Here is a 27,996-nt window from a genome sequence, read left to right as displayed (position 1 = left end):
CTGCTGCTCTGCGTTTTCATTCAAACGGGGCACTGACAGCCCTGTCATCTCCACCGGCTGACTACCAACGCGTAGGAGGGCTAGTTGAGAGCAGCTAGCTAGCTGATGTGAATAGTTAGCCCGCAAGCTAATAGTTACAAGCTGCTGAGCGGGGTCTGGGTCTGCTTCGTGCCGTCGGCTTGCTAACGTTACATAGCTGGCTCGCTAGCGAAGGTCGGAGGGACTGACGTTAGCTGGTGGTCAAGAGCGCTTAGTTTAGCATTTCGACACCATTAATGTGACATTTAAAAAAAAATCTAAGGCTGAGTTATAGGCCGTGTTTCTCTTGCCACGGGGCTTCATATTTTTCCTGTGTTATACGTTTATTAATTTTGCGGAATTTATCGTTGACGCTTGCTAGCTAGCGAGCTACTTGGGTATGCTAACGCCAGCTCAGTGAGAGCTCACATCGCAGGGGTGCGGAGAGCTCGGGACCAGTCAAGGAAGGAAGAGAGGTGACTTATGATGTGGGCTCAGGGAAGCGGCCGACTGTTAGGTGAAGGAGAGCAGCAGTATTAGCCTGAACACACCGAGTTTTTCTCATATTAGTCCTTGTCGGGGGTAACGGGGGCCGAGCTGTGTGGGACCGCTGAATGAAATATAAGAATTTGGACACTTTGATTTGCAAGCTGGCTAAATGCATATCTTAAGTATTACTGAGTCGTGAGCTGGTGGCCGCTGTGCCAGTTTAAAGGGAATACACTCGTGTCAAGATTATCGCACACAGACTGCAATAACCAGCCAGTTTGCTTAAAAGATGGCTTCGGCGAGCAGCATTGCCGCGGCTATTGCCAGCAAAACGAAGACCAAGAAGAAGCACTTCGTGGCTCAGAAAGTGAAGCTCTTCCGTGCCAGCGACCCTCTGCTCAGCGTGCTTATGTGGGGAGTCAACCATTCGGTGAGTCAGAACTACATCTACAGATGATTTACAGTTATTATGTACGTCCTACTACTCGACCCCTATTATGTGCCACATCAGTCAGGCTTTGTGGCATTGCAGTTGATTGACATATACGAGATGACAGCTGTCCAGCGGTTGGCTGTTGTGCTGTCACTGAAAATATGTGAGAACTATTTGTGTGCTGGACTGGTTTAGCAAATATTTAGTCAGGATGATTTCAGAAACCTTTAGTACAACAAAACTCCTCTTTGGCTTCCTGTTGTGCACATGTAGGATAAGCTCTTAGAGCCCCGTGTCATGAGAGAGCAGATCTTCCCATGCAAGACAGGCAGCTTATCTCTCCGCTCTCTTTCTCTTCCTTTCACTGGATATTTCCACTGATATGGCACTCATAGGTTTGAGAGCACTACTTGCTTAGCTAGCGGAGAGAGGACATGCAAATAATGCTGGCATCAAATCCAGACTAGTAGCCCTATTAAGCCTTTTATAGACACAGGATTTACAACACACAATGACATTGGTGCTCAATCAAAATACTCAATGGACTATAATCTAGAGTACTTGTTAAAACTCCTTTGCTTCTTCAATCTTGTTATTTATTTTCATCCTTTAATCATCTTGCTGCTGATAATGAGAACACAGTTATTACAGTAAAGCCTGTCTGTTTACTGAAGGTTTTATTTGGTGCTTTAGATTGAGGAGAACTGCTTTCCAAAATGTAAGCATAAGAGCTGAGCAGTAAGTGAGTGAGGAGGCGCATTACTCATTTATTGCCTCAGTATATAAATGTCTATTTATATTTTTGAACCTTTGATGCAGAGTGCCTCTCTGTTTTCTTGCTCTTCATTGGTGACAGCCTGTGGTTGTCCTGCTTGGTTTTGGTTTGGCAGTGATTAGCTAACTCATGCACAGTTTGAAACGGTAGAGGCCACAGCTGCTGCTTTAATTAATACTTTTGATTACTGCCATTATAACATTTGTCAATTAAGCTCCAATATTGATTTAGTATTAAGCCAATTGGTCAGATAAATACTCATTTGTACTAAGCTTGGAGCACCACTGCCGTTTTAAGAGTTTGATTTTCTAACAACTTCCCTAAGGATATAAAGTTCCATCTCGCCTTATCTCATCTGAAGTTAGTTAAAAGGGGACTGAATTAAATTATGTAAACAGTGTGAAACTAACTAAATGACCACTGTAAACATCCCACAACAGTGGGGTTAAGTCAAGAATGCATGCCAAAGATGGGCTGTTGTTGTTTGTATGTTTTAAGTTATTATAGCCACTGTTTCTCTTTGCTGATGCAGTTTGGTACATCATCCTATGACATCAGACAGAGTAAGTTCCGTTTGACATATCAAGTAATATTAAAGTGTTTGGCTAATGTGCCAGCAGTTGTGCCTGCATGATATGGCCTTTTGGAGGCTGAAAAACGATGTACTTACCACCACACCTTATTCTAAAATTCAAACATTGTTTGATCTATGATTAACTGAGGGTTGGTCCATTTTGTCTAACTCCATTTGTATTGGGTTGAAGAATCCCTGATTGACATCAGTGTGATGGACACAATATACTGAGGTCACATGATGATGGGCTCATCATTAATAAGCACGCTAGCTCTGTCAGTTAAGACATGATCAGCATTTGATTTTTGGCCTAGTGTTAAGAGAGACCGTTTAGTGTGGATTATGCATCCTCTAGATAGCCTGCTGTAAGGCCAAGATAGCTAAAGATCCAAAGCTGTTATTCTGTATTTAAGCTGTTGTCTGTCGATAGATTAGTCACCTGGGCTGGGATGCTAAGCCTGAGAGTCAATGCTAAGAGGTTTACCTCCATGCAGCTATGTAGCACTGATTATTAATCATTCACATTTTGAATGTCACTTCAAATACATGAGAAGGATGAACATTGATACTATCACTTTGACTGATTTTATAATCCATAATGACATCAGTTATCAGCCCAAATTTCATTATATAAAACACATACATATAGGGCTGCAACTAACGATTATTTTGATAATCGATTAATCTGTCGATTATTTTCTCGATTAATCGATTATTAATCGACAAGTGTTTTGGTCCGTAAAATGTTATAAAATGGTGAAAAATTTTGATAAATTTTCCAAAGCCCATGTTGATGTCCTCAAATGTATTGTTATGTCCAAAACACACAGATATTTCAGTTTACTGTCATAATAGGATTAAAGAAACCAGAAAATATTCACATTTGAGAAGCTGAAATTAGAGAATTTGGAAAAAATGTATTAAAATTACTTGAAACGATTAATCGATTATCAAAATAGTTGGCGATTATTTTAGTAATCGATTAATAATCGATTCGTCGATTAATCGTTGCAGCTCTACATACATATACTCTCCCTTCCGAATGGTGTAGTTATGCTGCAGTGTGTCTGTCAAGACACTGCCAATGTTTTGTTATGAGTTTATTTGGAAATCTTTAATCCGAGTTAAATGGATTGCATCATTTAGATCATATATGTGTTTGTCCAATAGAGTGAGTAACCCGGGCTCCTCCTGTCTGATTCAGTTCTCTTTGAACTGTTGACTAAAATAGTGCCACTCTGTACTTTCTTAACCATAAAAACCTTCACAAGTTTGGAGAATTTTGCATGTTCAAACTGTTCTCTCAGATTGCATAACTCTGGCTGCCAGCACATTTCCTTTCGTATGCCTTTAGGCTACCTCCCCTGCTAATTCTCTATGACTTGATAAGGTCTTTCTTTCTACTCACCATTGGCAACAGAAAAATGACATTCCATGCCAGGTCACCGTGGTTTAGGCCAATGAGTTACTGCCAGAGGATGTGAAGGCTGCACTGGGGTTATTATGTGTTAATGTAAAGTTGCTCTACAGTTTGTAGTAGGAGACACAGCCTGAAAATAACAGGACACTTCAAAGGTAGGGGAAGGCCTGAGAATGCAGAGAAAACATGCAAACACATGCACACAGGCACATGTTCTGCAAAATGCCGTAAAAGGGAACATGGTTAGTGTACTCTTCTAGACAATGCATCATCCACAGATAGTCTCTCTATTCTCTCTATTTGTCTAATGAAGCTAAAATGTTAGAATTAGTCAAATGGATTAGCACGATTCTTAGAAATGAATGAGATGTTATATGCTCCAGGATATTCACTGTACATCTCTCAGAATTATCCTAGTGTAATGGCTATGAAAAGCCAGGGACATGCGTTATGAAATTTCATTGTGTGTGCCAAAAAGGTGTGTAGCAGCCTACTAAAAATAACCTTCTTTGACAGGTAACCTATTTTTTTTACTCTAATCTCAATGCTAAATTGCACTTGCATCTCTCAGAGCCTGAATAGGTTACACAGCTCATGGTTTTACAGAAATTGACTGAGGCCAAAGCTAAAAAAATAAATAATGTGGGTGTTAGTTTTTTCTCGTGGAAATCTTGCTCGTAGATACTGAAGTGGGTACAAAAGCACAAAGGAACTAAAGCCTACATAAACCAATCTCAAACTCATCCTTACAAAGACATCTCCTGCTTTTAACATGGCATGACATTACTAAATCTCTATCTCTAGGATTCTTTTTCTTGCTGCATAGAGTTCACAAATTATGATTGGGCTGCCTCAAAGTGTGTTCTGTCAATGAGTCTCAGTCAGGAGTTGTGTTTAGGTATAAAGTCCTAGCTTGTAATTCAAAAAAGTGTGTGTGTGTTGTTCCTTGGGGTGTCTGAGTGCCTTTTGGAATATAGAAGGTGTCCAAATGTGTGTGTTTTTTTAGCAGGTTTGTCAATGGTTGTAAATCTGCTTTGTCAAAGTTCCATCATATAGCTTTGAGTCCAGCAGCTCCCCGCCTGCTGTTGCCCCTGTCCTTGATCATTATTGTGTTGACCTTTTTTAATTCCATAGTGGGAGAGGCTTGTGTAAGAGCTGCCTGAGACATTTGTGTTTGATGCTTCTCTCTACATTGAAGCATTTACACCGTTATTCCATAAATTATTGGCTGATTCTATAATGTTATAAAAAAAAAAATGACGCTATTAGGAGGTAAATAATTTACTCAGGTTTCAGAATGTCATAAGTGACCCAAAACGTATTCAGTTTTTACATTTATGGGCAAAAAATAATTGTTATGGGCTCAGCATTTTGTTACATTATCGTCCAGTTATTAATTTTTTTTAATTACATTGTGGGTCTCTGTTTACATTTGTATTGATATCAAGTCTTTATCACTTTCTTTCTTATCATTTAGAGAATATTAGGAAAAATATGTAGTGTAGAGATTTCCTGAAGACTATAGGTATTCTATTTAGGTCTAGATTTGAGTCTTTCTATCCCTTTTGTTTTGCGCTACCTTGGATTTAATTGTCTTTGTTTTTTTTCTCAGTGCCACTCTTTTCTTTGTGTTCTCACAATGCTGCAGGTTCGTTCACTATTTTTGTCATTGCCCCCTTTCTGTGTCATCCAGTCTACAGTATAGTGGCTCCCTTTCTCTTCACTGGCCCCTGTCACTCCACTTTCTTCGCTGTGTCCTGCAGCCTCTGTCTGACTCACAGTAGCTGTGTCTGGCTCTGTGGATTGCATAAGAGGGGGATTCTATAAATATGTGTAGGAGTGACCTACAGGCTAATATGTGCGATGATTATGGGTCAGGAAAACAGAAAAGCCAGAGCTTTGCATTCTGGGACCCTGAGGCAACGGCAGATAGAGGAACTCTAGTGGTTTTGTTCCAGTCATGTTTTAAACCTGTCAAACAATACCTGCTTGTGCTTGTGTGTGTGGTTTAGCGTGTGTCCTAATGCCATAGAGTTTGTCCCTGTGTCTTTAGCACACTATTTGCCCAAATGCATTGTGACATGTTGCTGAGCAGCTTGATTCACCCCAAGGGATAGGCCTATACTATATGGCCTATTTGTTGCTCACTTGGAGTACACCACTATATTCTTACAGCTGACCTTTCATAGCGCTGTCTATCAGCATGTATGTGTATCCGGCTATACTTTTTGTTTGACCTTTTTAAACCTTAGTCCTCCGTCATTTAGCGTTTCAACACGGATAGGAATATGCTAAACTTATTACCTCAGGAAATGCTGACGCTGAATAATATTTGTCTGAGTTAAACACTGTTTAGGTTTTGTTATAGCAGGCATAGTCTACTGTAGTTTCATGAGCATGAATACTTATTGCCACAACCCGATTTTATGCATTGTCGATATCTGAAGGCTTTTGTGTTGTACCCTCTGGGACAATAAAGCTCAATCTTATCTAAGACTTGGTAACACACATTTCCTTCCTTCAGCACCTGGATTTGTGTACTTTAGTGACTAACACTGACTGAAATAAGCTTGAATGAGTCGTTAGTGCATGTCATAAGTGAATAGAGACATCTCACACACACACAGATGCAGCTGTCCATTTTTTACCTAACCACTGCTCCACTTTAATCATCAGTGTGTCCTTTTTATGGCTGACCTCTATTCTGAGGTTGTAAGCGAATTGATAGAAGTAAAGACAAGCCCCAACACTGAAAATGTCAAAGTTTCTTCACCGAATTAGATCATAATACAGGCTTATATGGTCATATGTTAGTTCAGTTGTGAGAGGGCTGATGTGTGTGGTTTCAAGCAGATGTACTCACGTTTCCTAGAATGTCATTAAAAAGCTTCTCTAAAGGTAGTAAAAAGTGTAACTGTATAGTATAAGGTTGTTAGGTCGTTTCCAAAATCCCTTGAACAAAGTGCTTTGCTCGGCTATTTAAATCCTTGCCTAACGGAGAGATCAGGCATTACCTTGAGATTTCAGATTTATTGATCATTAAAATACTGATCATGGCACATTTCCCATTATCTCCTTTTTTGATATTCACCCAATTTCCAATTTTGTGCTTTTTTCCTTTTTACGGACTAGCCAGTGAATCCCCCATGTACACACCCAGATACCATTGTCGTGCTGTGTTTTTATTCAGGGCTTTTCCTGCTAAAAGGTTATTGAGTTGGATCGTAGGATAAGCTGGATTCTTTTTTTAAGTGGATATTGTTAACATTTTGACATACCATGAATGGTTTTGGGATTTAAAACAGGCCAAGGGATGAGGTCATGGTCTTGTTAATTGGCCAGGGAAAGGTCAAGTCCACATTCAATACAATCTACTACAGCTATATGTGACCTTTGATGCCCAGTATCTGGCTCTTAAAGGGCACATTGTCATTAAAATGGGTGTATCTACTCAGTATATGATTATATTTATGGTATAGGAAGGAATATCATACATAAATGTCATGTTGTGTTCACTCAGCAAGTACAACAAATCCTAAATTGATTTAAGCTCAGTGGTTAGTTTGTTTCTGTGAACCATTTCCTAAAAAGTGGAAGCCTGATGATTTTAGGTAAATTCAATTAGTGTGTGTGTGTGTGTGTGTGTGTGTGTGTGTGTGTGTGTGTGTGTGTGTGTGTGTGTGTGTGTGTGTGTGTGTGTGTGTGTGTGTGTGTGTGTGTGTGTGTGTGTGTGTGTGTGTGTGTGTGTGTGTGTGTGTGTGTGTGTGTGTGTGTGTGTGTGTGTGTGTGTGTGTGTGTGTGTGTGTGTGTGCGTGCTTATGTTGCTTGGGAAAACAATTTGACGTATGTTGATGAGTTTCGTAGCTTTCCCTTCATAGAAGATACTGCACTAAATGCTTCCGTGCGGCATTGATTGGAGCACACAGCTTTTGCCAAATTACACCCCTACATGTTGGTTAATTGCATAATTAGTCAATCTGGATGACACTTTAATAAGAGCCATTTAGAATGTAATATTTTGTAAATAGGCATGGAGGGCTTGCTAATGAGCCAAGCTATCGAGGTGCGCCTTTGTCGGAGCACGTGTCCCATTTCCTCATTATAATTATAATTGACACTAGAACATTGCGGACAATGCCGTAAAATGACTCCAATGGGAAGTATATCACATAATTACAGTACACATTTGTACCAACTCTCCGGTTTATCTTGGGATATCATTTCTTGTCATGTGACGTCTTGTAAAACCTGTTTGTCCCCCCTCCCAAAAAAGTTGTCCCATCCTCTGAGTCGATAGTGAATTGACGACACTGAAACCACAGCATTGTAAGTAAGTGACCCATGGAGTCCACAGTATAATAATCAGCATTGTACGTGGCGCCAGCCAAGCACAAGCATTTGGCTTTAAATGTGGCACACATTTTTCGTATCTATACATTTTTTAATATTGTATCAGAGAAAGTCTAAAGAGATTATGATATTGTCGGACTGTGATTTTAATGCGGAACAAAAAAGTGTCATCTTTGAAATTATCTGATATATTTTATGAGAAACTTGACATCCTCCTCACTGTAATGACTTTTAACACTGACACATTCTAATTATAGCAAGCCGGTAGTCATCCGAGGTGAATAAAGATACTAAAGATGATAGTCTTAGCTTCCCTGTTCATATGTCTCCCTTCAGGCTACTCATCCTAATGCCAGGCCTGATTAGTCTCGCTTCTTTCCTTTCCAGCTTTAGGAGAGGTTTCTCACCACCACTATATTTCTTTTACCTCTCTATACGTCCAACTTAAATAGAATTAAAAAATCCTTTATATTAGTAGGCTATATCCAATTTTTTTAAGTAAAAGGTGTAAAATCTCACTTCTGCCAAAACTATCGGTGAGCTAACTATCTGCTAACTAAGCACGTGTGTGTCATCAAACTGTGTCATTGTTGAGAGAGAGAGATAAGGCTCTGTGCTGTGCTGCTGACAGTGCACGCTCTCTTCACCAACTTCCTGTCCAATGGAGAAACGGCGCTCACTTGCTTCACTCTGGGCCGGAAAACCAGTCTTCATCGCCATGGAGACAAACAGGAAGTGGTGGTGTAAAAATTTGTCTGCAGTTTGATAGCTGTAGTAGATATGCTGCAGGCACCTCATTCAAACAAAACACAAGAGCGACACTATGCTAAAGATAGAAATGATTATGATGAGAGATCAGCAGATAAAAATAGAAGTACCAAAACGTTTTCATTAAATGTGAATAGGTCAGTCCATGGCACGGGCATGTTGATGTACTGGATTAGTCACACCTGCATATGTAGGCACCTACAAAAACATTTAGCAGCTGACTGTCAAATCAGTGCTATGTATGTACAATCCTATAACCAAATAACTACTACTTTTCAAACTCAACTACTCAAACTACTAACTAATCAAATAGCTTCTGAGACTCACTAATGCTCTCAACAATTTTATGTATTTTTTTTATGAATTTTTAGTGTCCCATTTCCCCCTCAAAATTGACACTAGAACATTGAGCAATGCCGTAAAATGACACCAATGGGAAGTATCACATAAATATGCTGTTCTCTGTCTCTCTCCCTCTATGGCTCTCACCATTATCATTTACACAGTTTTACCAACTCTCCTTTTTATCTTGAGTTATCATTTGTCTTGTAAAACCTGTTTGTCCCCCCTCCCAAAAAAGTTGTCCCATCCTCTGAGTCGATAGTGAATTGACGACACTGAAACCACAGCATTGTGAGCAAGTGACAATGCAGGAACAGGAACCTTTGCCACAAAGCAAATAGTAAAATTGTGAGTTTTGGGGGATATTTCAAACTGATGCAGACTGTGTACTGGGCCTCCTTAAGAAAATACATTTATTAGACCTCCAATAGATATTTTCTCCACTCGGTATGTGTACACGTGCATGTGTGCCTGCCTGGTAAGATCCGGCATTGTCCCTGTCGTCGTGTGAAACACAGCTTTGTTGATTAGGCGACATCTCCCCACCGAGTACCCAAGATGCATCTGTGCTATAGCATCACTGTGAAGTCTGTGCCTGTCACACCGGGACGCTGAAACATACTCAGATATGGCATCTGTGAACTTGCTCTGTCTCTTTAACAAAGATGTTCCTCCATATTTTTCTTCTATCTTAAGATATGCGGTTTCCCTTCCTGAAAGTGTCTCCTTCTGTTAATCTATCTTCTGTTAATGATGCACTCCAATTCTATGTTGCAATGCTGCTTCTTTTTTTATTTCCCTTTGCTTTAGAAGCTAAGAAAAGAGGATATTTAGAGTACAGGGACATTCAAGTTGAATTCTGGTATAACTGTCTATAAAGATGGCATCAGATTGCTTTACACAAAGTAAACAGCTTTGTTTTTGAAGCACTACTGTACTGTGCTCAATTTGTGCATGTTTGCTGAGCCGTGAAAGGGCAAAATTGGAGTAGTGCACAAAAGCAGACCTTTGGCCACCGCTGGACAAGCTTTTTTGCAGACTTCAGCATTGAGATTTGTTTTCTATATGACCAGTCAAGCCAGTGGGGCAGAGTGCTCTCTTTTATTCATTGATGAGTCCTAATTTTGAATAGAAACAATTCTGTGAATGTAGCATTTCTTCTCAGCATTTCACTAACTTTTACAGTGGATTAGTCGGATTTATTTAAGTTTGTCTGATACAAACATATGGGCTACTTGCTGCTTCTAAGCATCTAAGTGTTTTATATGTATTTGCTCTAGAAGTGAGCCAGTTCAATCCAATTTAGAAATGACAACATACGGCACCAACAGTACTGCATGGATATTATTTTCAGCAAGAGCACTAATATGTGGACAATTGGGCTAAACTGGGCTATGACTTTTGCTGATTACACAACTATCTCCTAAAATAATACATACATTTAATCTGCCTTATCTCCACTGCTGTCGACAACCTGAGTACCGTCTCATCTACCCGGTCACGGAAATTAAAAATTAAGCCCATTTAAAGTGGGCCAGTGGAAAATCAGAAAGGCACAGATTACACACTCGACCAGAGAGAGAGAGTGAGAGAGACAGAGAGAGAGTTTAGAATAGAAGCTGCTGTTTGGGGAACTAGCCACGGTTCTCTGACAGGGCAATGAACTTGCAGAAGTGCTTTTTCTTACAGACCACTCTGCAATCCTTAATGTTTAAAACTCTAGTTCTAAATACAGCAATTGGATCAGTATTTATTTTTAAAATATTATAGGTCAGTTGGCAAGAGGTATTTTCATTCTATTTAAAGTCTAAACCGTGCAGTGTGTTTTTTGGTCTCCAACAAGATCATGAGCATTGATAACAAACATGTTTAAAGTAAACTTAAATCTTTAAAAGGCCACTTATTAATGGCCATCTGAAGTATGCCAAATGCTTTCATGGGTGAGTCAGTCATGCTGAGGCCGTTGTCTACTCTACACCATCTGCTGTAATACTCCTGCAGCATTACAGGGCCATGGTCAATCCCCAGTGGTAAAAAAATATTCCTCTATGGCAGCTGCTGGAATCGTGATATGACGCCGCCCCCTTTGTCCGTCTGCGCAATCCTAGCTGTGAGCAATGTATAAAGCTTAGTGCATTTGGGACATAACTGTGGATGAAAACATACACGTTTCACGATTTAATGTCATAGTCAATCAAAGTTGAGTGTTTTGAGTTTATCCAGGGCACCTGCCTTACAATTGTTCTTGGTGGAATGACGGGTATTAATAGGTTTTTCAAGCCACCTGGCTGCCAGAACCCATGCCTGCAGCCAACAGTGAATACACAAGCGCACACACACACCGTATGTGTATCAAGCTGTGCCTGAATCATAACAAATGTCAGATTTAAGCATTAGAGCAATGTGACGCATGGCCAGCTCCAAATGGGAACTCCTGTAATTTACTTTGTGTTTTGTTGCCCTGCCGTTTATTCAGTGTGCAAGGTTTATTAAATCATTCTGTATTTTTTTCGTTTTCAATCTATTGTAATAATTTAAGTGTAAACAGTCTAACTCACCTGATGAACCACACTGACTAGTTCAATTATGATCCATTCATACGGTTAGACTCAAACGTGTCATTATAAATACATCATCACACTTGATACTCAAAGTTAGCCCCAGCCGTTTATTAAGTTGAAGGTTTCCCAACTCTGCCTTAAATTGTCCTAATTTTTTGGAAGCACATAGTTCATCTAAAAAGAGAGTACGATGGAACATTGAAAAAAGAAATGAGTGCTTCATTTTAGCTGATGCTAGACTTTCCAACAAACTGTATTTGGAAGTGCACTTAATGAGAAGTGCACATAAAGAGAAGGGTCATGACTCGTGGAATAAGAAGTGATTATCTGCTCTTGTATCTCCAAGTAGAAGATTAGAAAATAGCAGTGCATCACAGACTGCAGGATATTGAGATAATCTTTCCTTCCGCAGTGACCTATAACTCTGGCTTTTAATCGTGCATATAGTATACATCTCAGATGGTTAACTTGGATAAGGGATACTAATCATGTCATTTGTTCACCCTTTTACCAATAATAGGCTACCATAACAAAATACATGTCTACTCTGTACATTGTATATGCATTCTGTTACATTGAATCGAATGTCTTCCCATGCCTCTTGTCATGTAGCATCCATTCCACTGATCTTTTAGATTTTTTGAAGATGTTGGAGCTTTTTTATGGGCTGAATAATATTGTGTTGTGAAAAGGTTATTTGAGTTGACGTGTGATGTATGCAGCTAGTATCTACAACATTCCTTTGTTGACCCTTTTTTTTCTTATTCTTAACTTTTTTGTGCTGTGGCTTGTGTTTTAACTGCAATGTATACGACTTCTTGGTATTCCTGGATTCATCACTGATCTCACCATCTTCTTTTCTGTGTGTTGTTTTTTCTCTTCTTTCTGTCCAGATCAACGAGTTAAGCCATGTTCAGATTCCCATCATGCTAATGCCAGATGACTTCAAGGCCTATTCTAAGATTAAAGTGGACAACCACCTCTTCAACAAGTAAGGTTTTTTAAAGTATATGATTATGTATGTATGTCACAAAAGTAAAACACTATAAAATACGTTATGTATTTTTTTTTATATAAATACTGTATTCTGAAGGACCTACAGCATCTTGTAAACGATTATATCTGTGTTTTATGATGATTTTTGTCTACCCAGGGAGAACATGCCCAGCCATTTCAAGTTCAAGGAGTACTGCCCTCTGGTGTTTCGAAACCTCAGAGAGAGGTTTGGCATTGACGATCAGGACTTCTTGGTATGAAAGCTTAGCAACATTACTACTACTTTGGGGTCAGATATCTAGTTTCTTTTGTCATCATTTTAGTACTAGATTGGTGGGAAGTGCCTATGTTAGAGTGCCAGGCAGCTACTAAAAGACAGTTAGATGATTGTACAAAAATACATTAGCCTTAAATGTATCTGAATCCTGTATATTTAATACTAGTAATAATAATAACGTTTATTTGTACAGCACCTTCAAACAAAGTTACAACCACCATCTGGTGCTACAAACACACTGAAGCACTTTTAACTACCGGTATTCCAAGACCAATTTGATTACAGTCTCGACTAGTTAACTGTTGCTGCATTGCGCTCTTTCCCTTCCCTCTTTTGTTGATGCCCAGTCCTAGCCTTCCTTTATGTTCCACTCTTCCTTAGTAAATTCCCACTGCAGGCCATGAGTTGGCAGTATTTGAAGGTCGTCCAGTCCCAGCTCAGTGCAGCTGTCCTTCTCACATGTTTACATTAGGGTTCGGCTGGCTGCAGTGAGCGGGGCAATCGGGGGTGTTAAGACACTGGCCAGCGCAAAGGAATGTTGTGACATTCTAAAAATTAAGCTGCTCTCCTACATGAGGTACTAGTCAAATAGGTTCCTTCAGTACTTGTTTTTTGTGCTTGCTCTGAAACCAGAGTGTTGGTATTATTATTTGTAATTGCATCGGTAATATTGCTCATTACATTCAATGGGTACCACCAGTTGCAGGCCTGTGTATGTCCTTGTGTGTGGTTTGGGGTTTATGGTCATTTAAAATAACTTAATTTAACAATCTTGTACGTCAGGAGAGAGACCTGGCACCCCTAACAAAATAATAAAAACAAATAGAAAAAGAACCAAACAGTCACAACATGCAGGAGTAATTATTAGTTTTAATGAGAACTGATAGAAATATTAAAAGAAATTTGGGGGAGGTAACTGAAGTGCAAACAGATTAACCTTTCCCCCCACATTATGATAAGTGCATGGTGGAGGAAATTACTAACTAAAACAAAAAACATTCGGATATTACTTTGAAAGCTTTTCATCTATGCCCGCCTCGGGCCAAGGGCCTCCTAAACATTTTCAGCCTGTGACACAAACCACTTCAATGTTAAAGCAGGACCTACCAGGAAACCAATTTAAGGTCTAACCACCAGAAAGATATCTGCTTCACAATTGTTTTAGGTTGCACCTTTTAAATAAAATAGATGCTATGAGTTGAAGAGAGGAAACTGAAGGCAGAGGAGGACATGAGGAATTCTCTGAGAATGAGGCATTGAGCCAGGGGTGTTGGATCATGTTACTTTTGAGCTCCAAAGTCTGGTCAGCAGCTGTTTGCGTCTGTGTGTAGGTTTGGACAGGCCACAGGCACAGAGGTCAGAACCCCACATGTTTAGACTGGAGAGTGGGAGGTGGTCACACAACAACAAGGTATAGATGCAGGACTTGATGTATGATGGGATCTATTCAAACACACCAGGAGAGCAAGCTATTTCAACCTTTCTGCCACCTGAGAAAATCTAGTTACACAATCAACTGTTTAAACATGGTGGTATGGGCTCTGAATAAAAAATGTATGTGATGATTACTTATACGTAATGATGATGGCTCTCTGAAGGCAGTGCAAATAATGCACATACAAGGGTTGTCAATAGAGTCATGGTGACAAGCTGATGGTATCGTGCTGTGTCCATCCTGATAAACATGCTCTTTATTTCTCCCTTCTTTTCTTTGCTCTGTGTGTGTTTGCAGAACTCTCTGACCCGCAGTGCTCCCTTGAACAGTGAGTCCCAGGGCCGGAGTGGGGCCCGCTTCCATACCTCCTATGACAAGCGCTACGTCATCAAGACCATCACCAGCGAGGATGTGGCTGAGATGCACAACATTCTAAAGAAATACCATCAGGTGATAATAACAGCCACGCTACTCAACCAATACCCTTTATCTGAAACCAAATCAATCTCTTAGCACATCAGAGACACTTTCTCTCTCATTCCCTCAGTCAGCTTCTACAAAATGGGACAACATTGTATCCACAAATGCAGAATTTTAATATTAATCTCTCTGCTTTCGTCTACCTGCATAACAAACTGACACAGCACTTTTCCCCTCTAAAGCTCCATGGCATAGTGTCAACATAATGATGCCATTTTACAGCTTGTGCACTACTTATTGATTTTGGATTGGTCAGTAAATTTCAAGTGTCAGGGTACATAGTCATACGATTTCCCAGGAGAGCTGTTGCAGTAGGTTAAGAGCGCTCCTGTGTATTTATAACCCTGTAGTTAATCACAAGGTGACACTAAGCTATATGGGGATAATGTTTTATAAACCTTTCTCTTTCTAGTTCTTTCAGTCGCCCCTCTTAACGCAGGCACTTTTGTGTCCACAAAAAGGGCCATAAATTCATATTCCTCCCTCTCTTTTGGTAGTTCATCGTGGAGTGCCATGGCAACACGCTGCTGCCTCAGTTTCTGGGGATTTACCGGCTTACTGTTGATGGAGATGAGACCTACATGATTGTTACACGCAATGTCTTCTCCCACCGCCTGTCTGTCTTCAAGAAATACGATCTCAAGGTAGGTTGGGCAAACAGGAGAGTGATCAGATAGAGCTTGAATATTAGAAGAAATTGTGTAAATATAATCTAATAAACTTGCACTGCACCAATAAGAGGGAAAATCGTGTGAATTTGATGTTTTAGTTTTTCCTCAAGAGGGGCTCATGTAGTTTAAATATGTTTTTATAAAAGCTCATTCAAATCAATTGTGAAAGTACCCAAAGCTGGTAAAACAAGGTTTGGTTGTTTGTTCAAAATAACTAACCTTTGGCTAAGGGTTGTGAAACATGGTTAACAGCAACCGGTTACTAGTCTCAGAACAGAGCAAATACATTTTAAGCTTTTTTTTAAGCCATTGTGCCTTTCCTTCCTAATTGGGATAGATTCTGTGTTCAGACATGCACAATGGTTATAGGTATCTGCAGGAATGAATGTAAGAAGGGAGGTGAGGGGAAGACTAAACGGAGGCTTTCCAGTGCTTTTAGTGACAACTGGGTTACAGGGAGTCATTTTCCCTTTCTTTTGTTTTTTAGGGTTCCACCGTGGCAAGAGAGGCAAGCGACAAAGAGAAGGTAGAGTCAACCTGTCGAGAGCCATGATCCACTGTTTTACATTCCCACACAAGTATAGACTGCAGAACAGACCTCTTAGCCTTAATGTATGATTAAAAGAGTCAATAATAATGAATTGGAATGCTACAATTTAAAAACAACGAAAACAAATGCATCAAATTAGCATAGCAATAGATTGAAACGTCATGATATAAAAAAAAATCCAATGCACCAGCCTCTGTAAAATGTTTGCCTTTGTCCGTCTGTCTCTCAGAGCTGATGTGCTACAAATGTATAAATCCACGCCGACACCTCATTTGTCGCAAGTCAACACGCAAACTTGTTAATGTTCCAAGTTGAAACTATCCCCAAGCTTTTATATTTTAGTGAATCAGGAAATGTGAACAATGGCTTTTTTCCTCTAATAATACCTTCCACGTACTGTAGCAGACTGGAAAACTATTCTTGTCCATTTAATTGACCACTGAGGGTCTGAGTGAATTGATTGATGGGCATTTCCATAGCACTTGCACATCGCTGACACCTTGATTCTGGTGTCTTTTTTTCCTGTGGGAAACAAGGTCATTTAAAGTGTTCTGGAACATTTTTAAACACTGATGTCATGTACTGAAAATGAGTCGGTTATTCAAATAGAAAACCACGTCCATTAAAAGCCATGTATACTATGAAAGAATGAGAGCGAGGACAGACAGTGTTTCCAGTGGTTTCAATAACCGACACAGCTTCAAACCATTCCAGGCTTTACTGTCTTCCCCCAAATGGCCCAAGGAAACACAACTTTGGTGTCAGCTTTTGTTTCCCTTTGGGTGAGGATGACAGTAGCAAATATCCATCCCCTTCAGTTAGCACCTATTTCATCACGCCATTCCCTTACTAGCCCCCGCACGCTATATGTGTCTCTTTTAATTTGCTTCATCCCCTCTAACCTCGCTTCTGCTGTTCCATCAGTTCCCCTGCTTGCTGTCTGTGTGAAAGAGGTGAGAGTTGTGTGTGTGTGTGTGTGTGTGTGTGTGTGTGAGAGAGAGAGAGTGTGAATGTGTCTGGGTATGTGTTGGGTGTAGAGCTTTATCCAATCTGATGTCTCATGATTTTAAATTGTCCTGTGTATGTTGTATTTTCTGACAGGGCAGTTTGTGTGTGTGTGTGTGTGTGTGTGTGTGTGTGTGTGTGTGTGTGTGTGTGTGTGTGTGTGTGTGTGTGTGTGTGTGTGTGTGTGTGTGTGTGTGTGTGTGTGTGTGTGTGTGTGTGTGTGTGTGTGTGTGTGTGTGTGTGTGTGTGTGTGTGTGTGTGTGTGTGTGTGTGTGTGTGTGTGTGTGTGTGTGTGTCTGCAGTTTATGTGAGCAATAGATTTTGTGTGATTCTTGGTGATGGAAATGTTACTATTTGTGTGAGACTGGCTTTTTTGACTCTTGGCTGCTTCAACTGAGTCACCTGTCAAAAATGAATTGTGTCACTTGAGATTGTAAAGGTCCTTTGCTTCCTCTTAACATTGTATTAGCTAACAATTGGAATTGATAGTTAACCAGATATATACAGTATCTCACAAAAGTGAGTACACCCCTCACATTTCTTCACATATTTCATTATATCTTTTCATGGGACAACACTGAAGAAAAAACTAGTCCGTGTACAGCTTATATAACAGTGTAATGTTACTGTCCCCTCAAAATAACTCAACACACAGCCATTCATTTCTAAAGTGCTGACAACAAAAGTGAGTACACTCCTAAGTGAAAATGCCCAAATTGGGCCCAAAGTGTCAATATTTTATGTGGCCACCATTATTTTCCAGCACTGCCTTAACCCTCTTGGGCATGGAGTTCACCAGAGCTTCACAGGTTGCCACTGGAATCCTCTTCCACTCTTTTATTTTTTTGTTTGAGGGGACTGTACATGTACACTGTTATACAAGCTGTACACTGACCACTTGAAGAAATGTGAGGGGTGTACTCACTTTTGTGAGATACTGTAATCAATATAATTTTTATAGATGAAGGGATTTTGACTTTGAGTGATGGAAATTGCTGACTGTTCAAGCGTCCTTGAACAATGTGACTTAGAGTGGAGTACTGTTCATTGAACCTGTCAGCTCAGCAGTATTGTAAGGGGATGGTTGTCCGAAGAGATCGCCTGGTTCCACATTTCACTCTGCAAAGGTTAATCTGACCATGAACAATGTTTTGTTTTATATGCAAGTGTCATAGTTTTTGACCCAGAGGGGATTGAACTTTCCTTCGGTTTTTACAGGGGCTTAACCGTGGGGCCCTATGCAGTGAGCCATGGAGGACTTCAGGGAATCCCTGAACTAAATATAGCCTACTGTAAACGGAAGAAAAAACAAAACCTAATTGGGGTTAAAACAGACAAGTGGAAAACCCAATCAGCTGAGAATTTTACACACGTGTGCCTACAGTGTGACCCTTTTTTGTCTGCAGCGCAGCAGTGTGTGTGTGAGACACCTATTACAGTCTAGCAATAGAGATTAAGAAACATCAAGATACATTTTTGCCAAACTAACATGAATGAAGATGTTTTTACAACACTGACTACCACTGACTCTGAACTAACAAATTGATAAAGTTGTCGCTGTTAGACTGCGAGAACTGTTCTGTGTTTGTTTTATCTTTCATTGAAATGCAGCTAATACAGTAAGCATTATTCTGCTATTCTAAGTGGAGCGTTTCACTGTTCTTACTCACATGTAGGAAGCAGTACATGATTACACACGTTCATACTGTACTTAGAACAGATTTCAGAGGCACAACTTAGGCTCAGACATAAAAGACAAGGATCTGACAAGAGACATGTTGGTTTCTCCTTGTCTTTGCGCAGACACACACACACACACACACACACACACACACACACACACACACACACACACACACACACACACACACACACACACACACACACACACACACACACACATACACATACATGCATGCATGCTTAAATTCACCTGCAGTTCCCAGCTTTAACTGCTGGGTGTCTATGAATACATGTTTCCTTAAATTATTCTGTAGTTAAAGTCCAGAATGTGTACACTACACTGACGCTAGTCCAAGCTAGTATGAACAGTTAAATAGTTGGCCAGTCAAATGAAGAAGAGGGTGCATCATGCCAATGTGTTTTGTTCGGAAGGTACTGTGTGTATGTGTAAAGAAAAAAAAATTTCACACACACAAACAACAAGCAACCTGATTGCATGACTGTCTCCCTTTCATGCATGCGTCTGCATGGTATATAATGTTTTTCTGCATCCTTTTTAAGGTTACGTTATTTCTAACACGTATGAATACCAACCCCATTCTGTTGCACACAGTGGACATGTTCTGTTCTACCAACATTTAACATTTATTTCGCTTTTCATAAGACACATTTTGCGGTTCATGTAGATGCTGTCTCAATGTTTTGGCTTTCAAACAGCAGCAATTGGCTTTCGGACACGTTTTAAGTACAGCATTTTACCAAGCTATTAATTAATGAGGTTTTGTTTACTCTGAATTTTCTTAAATATAGTCTGAAATAGGTACATTTTGTCTTGCTTAGTCAAATCAGAGCATATTAGTTTCTTTATTAATACTAATTGGTGGTTCACCACAACACCAACAACAAATGTCCATGACCCGTTAAGGACATTGATCCACTAAACTGGTGTATGTGATTAGTGTGATATTGTATGTTATTAGATGCCTTCTAGTTGACCTTGGTTTGTTGACTAGCACCCATCCCCACTGGGTTTCTGCTCAATAGCTATGTTGTTTTGTTTACTCTCCTCCCTTGCTTCACACAAGCACCAGCTGTTATCTCCAGTGGGGGCACATGGCTTTAATGTGTTGGTGTGACTAACTGTCAGCCACTATTCTTATTTGTTGGCCCTTATCCAGTAATTGCAAACCCTTAAATATTATAGTATTACAGTACCACCTAGTCTCCTTAAAATAGCACTGTCAGGTTACTTCCTTTCTCTAGCAGGTGTTAATGCAAGGAATTAGTCAGAGTCTAAAATCCTACTGGTTAATGAAATAAAAGCATGGAAATGGAATAACTGCAAACATCGCTACGTATTTAGTTACATGGCCATCGTATGCACCTGTTGAACACTGACATACACTTTCCTGACCCAGCCATTGTAAAGACATCTAAGAATTATAAACATCAGATACATGGACTGGTGTCGCGTATCTGTCGCGTTGGTGCCCTTTCCAACCCTCCACCAATTTGAAGAAAATAAAAACAATTGTGTTCTGTTACAATTTAAACTCTTTGCCTTTACTTCCAACTTCCTTCCTCTCTCCTTTCTTCTCCTCTCCTCCACCCCTACCGTTCCCTACCTCGCTCCCCCTTTTCTAGCAGCCCCCACCAGAGGATGCGCCCCCGCGGCCCAAATCTGGCAACGTTCAGCAAAGGCTGCAAACGCTGCGGATTGCCACGCGCTTTTACTGCGCCATGAAACACGTAAGAGATGTAAGAGAACCAGGGCTCATATACCAGGCATGATCTATTAAACCAATCTTATTTTCTACTGTTATTTTATTTGTAATGCCGAAGCCTTTTCGTTTCCTCGTCTTCTCCAAGCTGATACACTGTTATTTAACAGACATATTTTGCACACTTTTCATCCATGACGCTCACTTTCTGCCACAACCTGTCTCTAGGTTCAGTTTTAGTTTTGACAGACAGTTTGTTTTCTGTTCCCACCATTCACTCAACGGCACCGACAAGTATCTCAAACACTGGAGAGTAATAAGTGGAAGACTAAGGTAGCGACATGAATGGGAAGGACAAATTGTGTGGTTAAAAAAAAATAATAATCAAAACCAGGGAAAAAGAGAAAGTACATACATGCTACATTACTGGGGAGATGATGTATTTCAGAAGGAGAACTTCCTTTACTTATATAAAAAAAAATGTTAGTGAGTTACATAACATCTCACTATGTTCGCTAGTACCTTCTAAATAAGCAGACGACATTAACCGACCTGTGAACGCTGTCCACAGCAGGACCAAAAACAGTATAGATAATTTTTGGCAGAAGATGTGCAGGTACCATGGGGCATTATTCAATAGGTAGTCGAGGAGATCAGTCACGTTTGTTAGATGTTTTTCGAAAGAAACTAATAATGAAACATAATGATGCTAAATAAACAGTTAAGACAAATTCTGCTATTAATTCTCACAGTCCAAGCTCATCATTTACAAACTGCATATCAAAAATGTGCTGCTGGGGGTGAATCAACGCATGACAATATCCATATAATTCTACCTGCATTCAAAGGTCTTGAAACTAGCAGCGTTGGCATACCACAAATCCTACAGAAAGGCATAGCTTTGTCCTTCTGAGACAGCAAGACAGCTAAGGCTCATCGAAAACCCATCTTTTCTCCCTTCCTTTAATATATATCTCTGTTTTTCTACTTACTACTTCAATGCAGTGCACCACTAAACACACATTTCATTGCACTCATTTGTATAGAGAAAATCAATAGATGGCCAGTTAATAGAAGGATCCTATGTACTATGTCTGGAGGAAAGCACAAGACGTAATTAACTGGTTAAAAAGACTGAATGTCTGACATGGCAATAAAAGAGGGTTGATAATGAAAGTGTAAAAAGATGGACGAATGTAAGAGTTGACGTGTCGGTTTAGGTGACAGGCCTGCAAAAATGCGTTCAGGTTATGTTCACTCTTTGCGGTCAGCCTTGTGTTGCATCCTCATTTACTTTTTTCTGTTGCATTTATATTCTGAGTCGAGCAACTCTTACATCCCATATTTATCTCAAATTGGAGGTCCATGTCTGTATATATATGTGCTCAAATGTACTCTTGTCGTCACCGACCAGTGTGAAGGTGTTATCTGTATGTGTATGTATGTCTGTATGTATGTGTGTGTGTCGGTGTGTGATGTCCAGGCTCACTCTGTAGTGCTACACAAAGTGCTGTTGTGTTGCTGCTCTTCTCCTGCTGCCATAGAAACACTGTAGTTTCTAAACTGCTGTAGCTGCCGCCGCTGCCCTGTTACCACATTTCCTGCTCTCTTTTTCCTCAGTGACTCATAATAACTAGGTCCACACGTCCCTCCTCACATAACACCTCCACCCCCTACAGGCTTGCTGGCAGCTCTGCAGCAGCCAGGTCAAGAAGAAAATGAATCCCAGTAGATATAGACACTCAAATAGGAAACTGCTTCACTCTCCTTGTAAGGGACACTCTCCTTGTAGGGAGAACTGAATAGTGGCAATCCGTCACAACGATGCACTACGCTGGCTTTACAGAGTTATACGATAACTTCATAGTATAGACGCAAACCACCGTCTGGTTTCCGAGACGCATCTTGGATGAACAAAGTAATATGCCTCAGGGAGGGATATACTGATGCTCTTAATATCAAACTATGATGAATGGGATGCTTTTCGGAGACCAGCCCGGGATGTTTCACGGCTTTTTGAGTTAGTGGGCGTCCTTTTTTTCATGTCACAAAGTGTATGGATCTGCCAGATGCACTGAAAAAAGTAGTCCAAACTTGTGTGCAATGTGCCACACACAACAAAAACAAAAAAGCTCTGTGTTCTGCGTTACATGGTATGGAGTGGTTTATCAATATATTGTGTAAACAATATGGAAACTATGCAAATCGGTGTATCAGATGGATCTGTACCCTTCTGTGAGCATGCTGCATGTAACTGTTATACACACCGTCAAATAATTTATCTTAAAAAGGAGGTCAGCCTTGGTTTGGACAGACTGCCTGTACTTTGTTAGCCAACTCATTTCAAAAGAAATATATGTTGTATTTGGCTGAATCAGACAGGCTTATCTAACAAACCACAGGCTCAAGGCCTCATTTATGTCAACAGGGAATTTCAACATGCGTGATGGTCTTGTCAAGCAGACACATTTAAACAGGCTGTTGACATGACTCATTTCTAAGATTAGAAGTAATCTTTGTCCTTGTGCGTTTTGAAATTGCCATTATTTCTTATAGTTGGACAAGAAGTTTAAATGCAATCTTTAAGCCTTAGCTATGTTAGGACATGAACAGTATATTTTAGGTCTTGGGAAAAGGGTGAAGAACCTGATGCTGGTGTAACTGCTTTCAGTAAAGATTTCCTTTTTAATTCATTCTTAACTTTTTATCTAAAATAACATTCATATATATTTAAAAGTTGAGCTTATGTAATTGGATGGACTGATATTTATGGACAGTCTATCATTTTCTAAAACAAGAACACTTTGATTTAAGCACCAGAATTCTGTCACTTTTTGCCCAGGACCGCTGACTGTGGTATCAGGCCTCTCAGGTTTGAACAACAGTCTAATGAATTGTAGTGATCATTTTGATGTATGTGGTTGGTTGCTAATCTCCAATACTAATGGGCAGGCCAAGGAGCTGCCCACCTACAAGGACAATGACTTCATCAATGATGGCCAGAAGATCCACATTGACGACGAGAACAAGAAAATGTTCCTGGAGAAGCTCAGGAAAGATGTGGAGGTATGTGTAAACAATTCAACCATACTGTTAATAGTTTTACACTAACATCAAACTCACAGCTTAACACTCCATACTGCACTCGTAATGTATTAAAGGTGGAGTCAGTGATTCTGGATAACGCTTGTTGTCAAAATCCCTTTTTCTTAAAATCAGTGAATGTCTCCCTACCTGTCCGTACTGTGTGTGCACTGAAAAAAATTCCAGTTTTAATACACAGCCTAGCCTCTGTAAATAGGCATGTCACTTACTATAGTGGACCCCCTTTGTTAGCATACCCGTTTACAGAGCCTCGGCTTAGTATAAACACTGGATTTTTTTGTTTCAGCTCACACACAGTACACACAGGCAGTGGATCCTGAGGAAAGATTCACTGATTTTGACAGGAAGTGGTTTTGACAACAAGCATTCTCTAGAATCACTGACTCCACCTTTTAAAGAATATTATGTTAAAAGGCGTAGCTGTCCGTTGACATATTCTACGGAAGAAAATCTTGCTGTAAACTACAGAAGAAAGCCCACCACCGTCTATGTGTCACCCATTTCTGTTAGTACTAATATGTTTTTCTCTTTCTCTGGCTCCACTGGTTTAAACTTGCCCTTCTTTTCTACTCTTTCCCATCTCCCTGTTGTAAAAATGCTCATTCATGCTCTTCTCTGTGTTTCCTCCACCCTCCCTACCTTCAGTTCCTGGCCCAGCTGAAGCTGATGGACTACAGTCTGCTGGTGGGGATCCACGACGTGGAGCGGGCCGAGCAGGAGGACGTGGAGAGCGAGGACAACGAGGCGGACGAGGAGGGAGAGAGCGACGGGGCGATTGGAACGCCCCCCGACAGCCCTAGCAACACCCTGGACAGCAGCAAGGCTATGTCGCCCGGAGAGTTTGATCCCACCATTGACGTGTACGCCATCAAATGCAAAGACAGTAAGTATTCCTGTGTGTGTGTGTGTTTATTTTCAGATGGGGTAGGACCAGAAAAGTTTTCAACTTCTTCATACCCCTTTTGAACGTGTACTATATTATTTGATTTATTAATTTGTTGCATACATGTTATTAACAATGCTGGTTGTTTTTTTGTTATTGTGTATTAATTTTAATTTGTGTAGGGAAAAAAAATAATACAGTACTGAGGGCTCCCCCTGCTGGGTAGTTTACATTGTAGAGCTGCTACTCTCAGAAATATTTTGATGGTATTATTTTCCAAAACTAAATTTTCCTTTCATGATATAGTGCAAATATGTAGATTCTCATTCAAGCTGCGTTTGTTTTATACACCAGGTGCTCCCAGGAAGGAGGTTTACTTCATGGCTGTCATAGACATTCTGCAGCATTACGATGCCAAGAAGAAGGCTGCCCATGCCGCCAAGACTGTCAAACATGGGGTATGTAACTCCACTAACCCAAACCCTTTTAAACAAGCTTTTGATAAGTATAATATTGACTAATATGTCCCTCTACAGGCTGGAGCAGAGATCTCCACAGTGAACCCAGAGCAGTACTCCAAGAGGTTTTACGATTTCATCACCACTATCCTGTCATAGCCTCCAGGAGTGACCTGGGGGAGGGGGCACAGAGGCATGTGGGAAAGGGGAGGGGCAAGTGGGGAGAAGGGGAAGAGCAGTGACGGAGAGAGAGAAAAAAAACATCGAGAGGCTGAATTAATAAGGTGCTGTGATGGCTTTGTATTACTCTCCCTCATTCATTCTCCCCGTATCTCCCTGTTTGTTTCTCTCGCTCTCTTTCAGTGGGGGTGCCACGCTCTGCAGCTAAAAAAAACTCACCATTCGTTTACATTTAACCTCTCCTGTGTTCATGTGTTATTTTGGATGTTGAAAGCAAGTGTTTAAGTCATTAAGTTTTTTTTATATAAATAATTTGTTTTGTCTGTATGGTTATTAATGTGAGAATAGGGCATCTTTTTTTTTTTTTTTTTTTTTTGCTTTTAATACAACATCCAGCACCCTGCATTGTTTGTATCCGTGTTTCCGTCGTGATGTTTAGGGGGAGCTAGAGGAGGGTGTGATGCGTGAAGCAGAGGTCCGATTATGGCACAAAAAATGCAGGTCCCTCTTGCAAAAAGAGAAGGCTTAAATAACGAGGAAGTTCGTGTTGAGCTTCCCCTAATGCAATTGCTTCATTTCAGGAAGTAGGAACTAGGAAGCAGTCTTCCAATAGGCTAACAGCCAGACCCATACCCAAATGCTTATACATGTACTCAGCCAAACCAATCTTCCCATTTGGGTTTCTCCTCCACCAGTCACCCTTTTAGACGCCTCCCCTTCCCCTCTCGCTCCTTCTGTTTATGGTAATGATTTGTGATACTGGGTTATCCTCTTGCCACACACTCAAACAAACACTTATCAGCAGCACGGATGATAATGAGTTCAAATGTTGCAGTAAATTATAACGCTTGTTGTCCAGCACTAGCTGTGACTCAGTGGTTGTCAGTGCTTTGTCCCTTCTGGCTTTGTTGTATTGCACAGCAGTGATTTAAGGGAAAGATATGTACCTTAATACAAAAAGAGAAGGGAATTGGAGCATACAGTGTGATTTGACTTGACTCTGAACGTTGGGCATTTTAACGTATAGGCCTGGTTTCTCTTCCTGTGGCAGGGAATGACCCGGACGCTCATGTGTGGCTGTAGTGAGTAAGAGTCAGTTATATCTTTCGTTAAAGGGTGTCACATTTAAAAAAAAAAAAAAACATCAACAGCCCTTTACTTATCTATTGCCATCAGCACCTTATGAGTAAAATCAAATATGTTGCACTTTTATTTGTTATTAGAGGTTAGGAGCTCCTCATGTTCTGTTACGCGCGCTGCAACAACGAGGGAAAAAAAGGAACTCTGCTTTCGTACAAATGGAATCTTTTCGAGGCCTGAACTCAAATCCTGTCTCTTCCGCCGTTTTTTCTCACTACGGGTACTTCTTACTGTAGGGATTGGTTGGGAGGAATTTACTGCAATATTATTGGATGAGATCTGTTTACAGGGCTTTTGTAAACGTAACCTCTCCGGTCCTTTTTTAGCAGTAGTCTGTGGTGGTGGTGGGTTTTGGGACCAGGCCACAGTGTGACTTTGTTTGTGCGTTCAGGGAAGTTTACCTCCGGCATCGTACCAGCACACACCCAATGATGGCAAACGATGTGTGTGTGCATGTGTGTGTGTGTGTGTCAGTGTTCAAAAAGTTGTAAAAAAGGGAGGGAAAAGAAAGGGTGAGGAGGGCTGTTGGGAAGAGTGGCTGCAGATGGAAAGACGTTGTGTTGTCAAGTCGTTAATACCAACAGCATGGTTCTCTTCTCTAACCTCATCTGTGAGTCATTGTTTGTGTTCTTATTGTTAACGTATGTTTTTTTTTTTTTTAAATAGGTGGTTAATCTGTGTTTGAATTTGGCAGGTTTAATGAATTGATGTGGTAATGATGTTTCTGTTTTGAGGTCTTTTTGTATATTTTGCACAGGAGGAAAGGAACCAAATGTTACGAATACGATCCCAATTAGTTGACACGGTCTTAACAAGGGAAATGCAATATACTCGTATGTAAGTGAGAAAAGTTGTTGTGCTGCGTGTGACGTTGTGTATCACTTCTGGATAACCAACTAAAACAAGTAAAGTCGTCCTCCTTGACTATTCTTACCCATGCAAAAAGCTTCCATCATCGATATGTTTCTTTTGATATCATAGATTATATTCACATTTATATTTTTACATTGGATTTTAGTCATGAAATATAGTTGTATTTAAAAAGAAAAGTGAGCCACCCTTAGGAATGAATGATGGTGCAGTGGTAAATGAAGAATGATACTGCTTGAATTTATACAATGCTAACTATAGATGTACTTAAAAAAAATTTAAAAAGTAATTAAAAAAAATGCATGTCACAGGACTAAGTTTCCTTTTCCCTCTCTAGTCTGTGTTGTTGGCTGTTTATGTCCCCACACACGTAATCCCGATGTGTGAGCTGTTCGGCGTTAAAAAATAATCCCTACCATGCTTTAATAACTGTTTTCATTGTATACACTGTGCAAAATGTGTGCCTTTATATACTCCAAAATTATTTAATTTTATATTTTGTATTCTTTTTTTAAAAACAAAAGGTAAAAGGTTATTTTAATAATAGGGTGTTTACTTTGACATGCATTATTTCACACTTTATTTTCAAGCCCCTCCCATAGTTCAACAAAACCAACCGTTCTTATGATTGTGTTTTAACCGAGAAAAAAAAGGGAATATCTGTCTTAAAATTTTAAATATGGTGGATCCGTTTTTGCTTCAGTAAAGTCAAATCCATCATTCTTCTGTAAAGAACGTGTGTGTGTGTGCGTGCGTGCGTGTGTGTGTGTGTGTGTGTGACGTGATAGTGTTTTGACGTATTTGTCCTCTCT

General features: G+C 40.1%; 1 protein-coding gene across 1 annotated transcript; it reads left to right on the top strand.

Moving 5' to 3' along the window:
• Nucleotides 1-27,841, top strand: pip4k2aa (phosphatidylinositol-5-phosphate 4-kinase, type II, alpha a). The gene is made up of 10 exons (XM_080050131.1): nucleotides 1-937; nucleotides 12,624-12,721; nucleotides 12,884-12,980; nucleotides 14,736-14,888; nucleotides 15,416-15,562; nucleotides 16,077-16,115; nucleotides 23,501-23,614; nucleotides 24,299-24,536; nucleotides 24,891-24,994; nucleotides 25,073-27,841. The coding sequence occupies exons 1-10, from the start codon at nucleotides 797-799 to the stop codon at nucleotides 25,151-25,153; spliced, it is 1,212 nt and encodes a 403-aa protein (XP_079906257.1). The 5' UTR covers nucleotides 1-796; the 3' UTR covers nucleotides 25,154-27,841.
• Nucleotides 27,842-27,996: the final 155 nt, after the last annotated feature.

The sequence above is a fragment of the Ammodytes marinus genome, assembly GCF_949987685.1.
Source record: "Ammodytes marinus genome assembly, chromosome: 21".
NCBI classification, from domain to species: domain Eukaryota; kingdom Metazoa; phylum Chordata; class Actinopteri; order Uranoscopiformes; family Ammodytidae; genus Ammodytes; species Ammodytes marinus.
Note: the sequence above shows the minus strand (reverse complement) of the source record. Positions and strands in the feature narration are given on the sequence as shown.

Excerpts from the sequence above, each read along its gene's own strand:
- pip4k2aa (XM_080050131.1), top strand. The coding sequence starts at position 797 with ATGGCTTCGGCGAGCAGCATTGCCGCGGCTATTGCCAGCAAAACGAAG. Across the intron at positions 938-12,623 it reads TGTGGGGAGTCAACCATTCG|ATCAACGAGTTAAGCCATGT; the intron begins GTGAGTCAGAAC and ends CTTTCTGTCCAG. Across the intron at positions 16,116-23,500 it reads AGGCAAGCGACAAAGAGAAG|GCCAAGGAGCTGCCCACCTA; the intron begins GTAGAGTCAACC and ends ACTAATGGGCAG.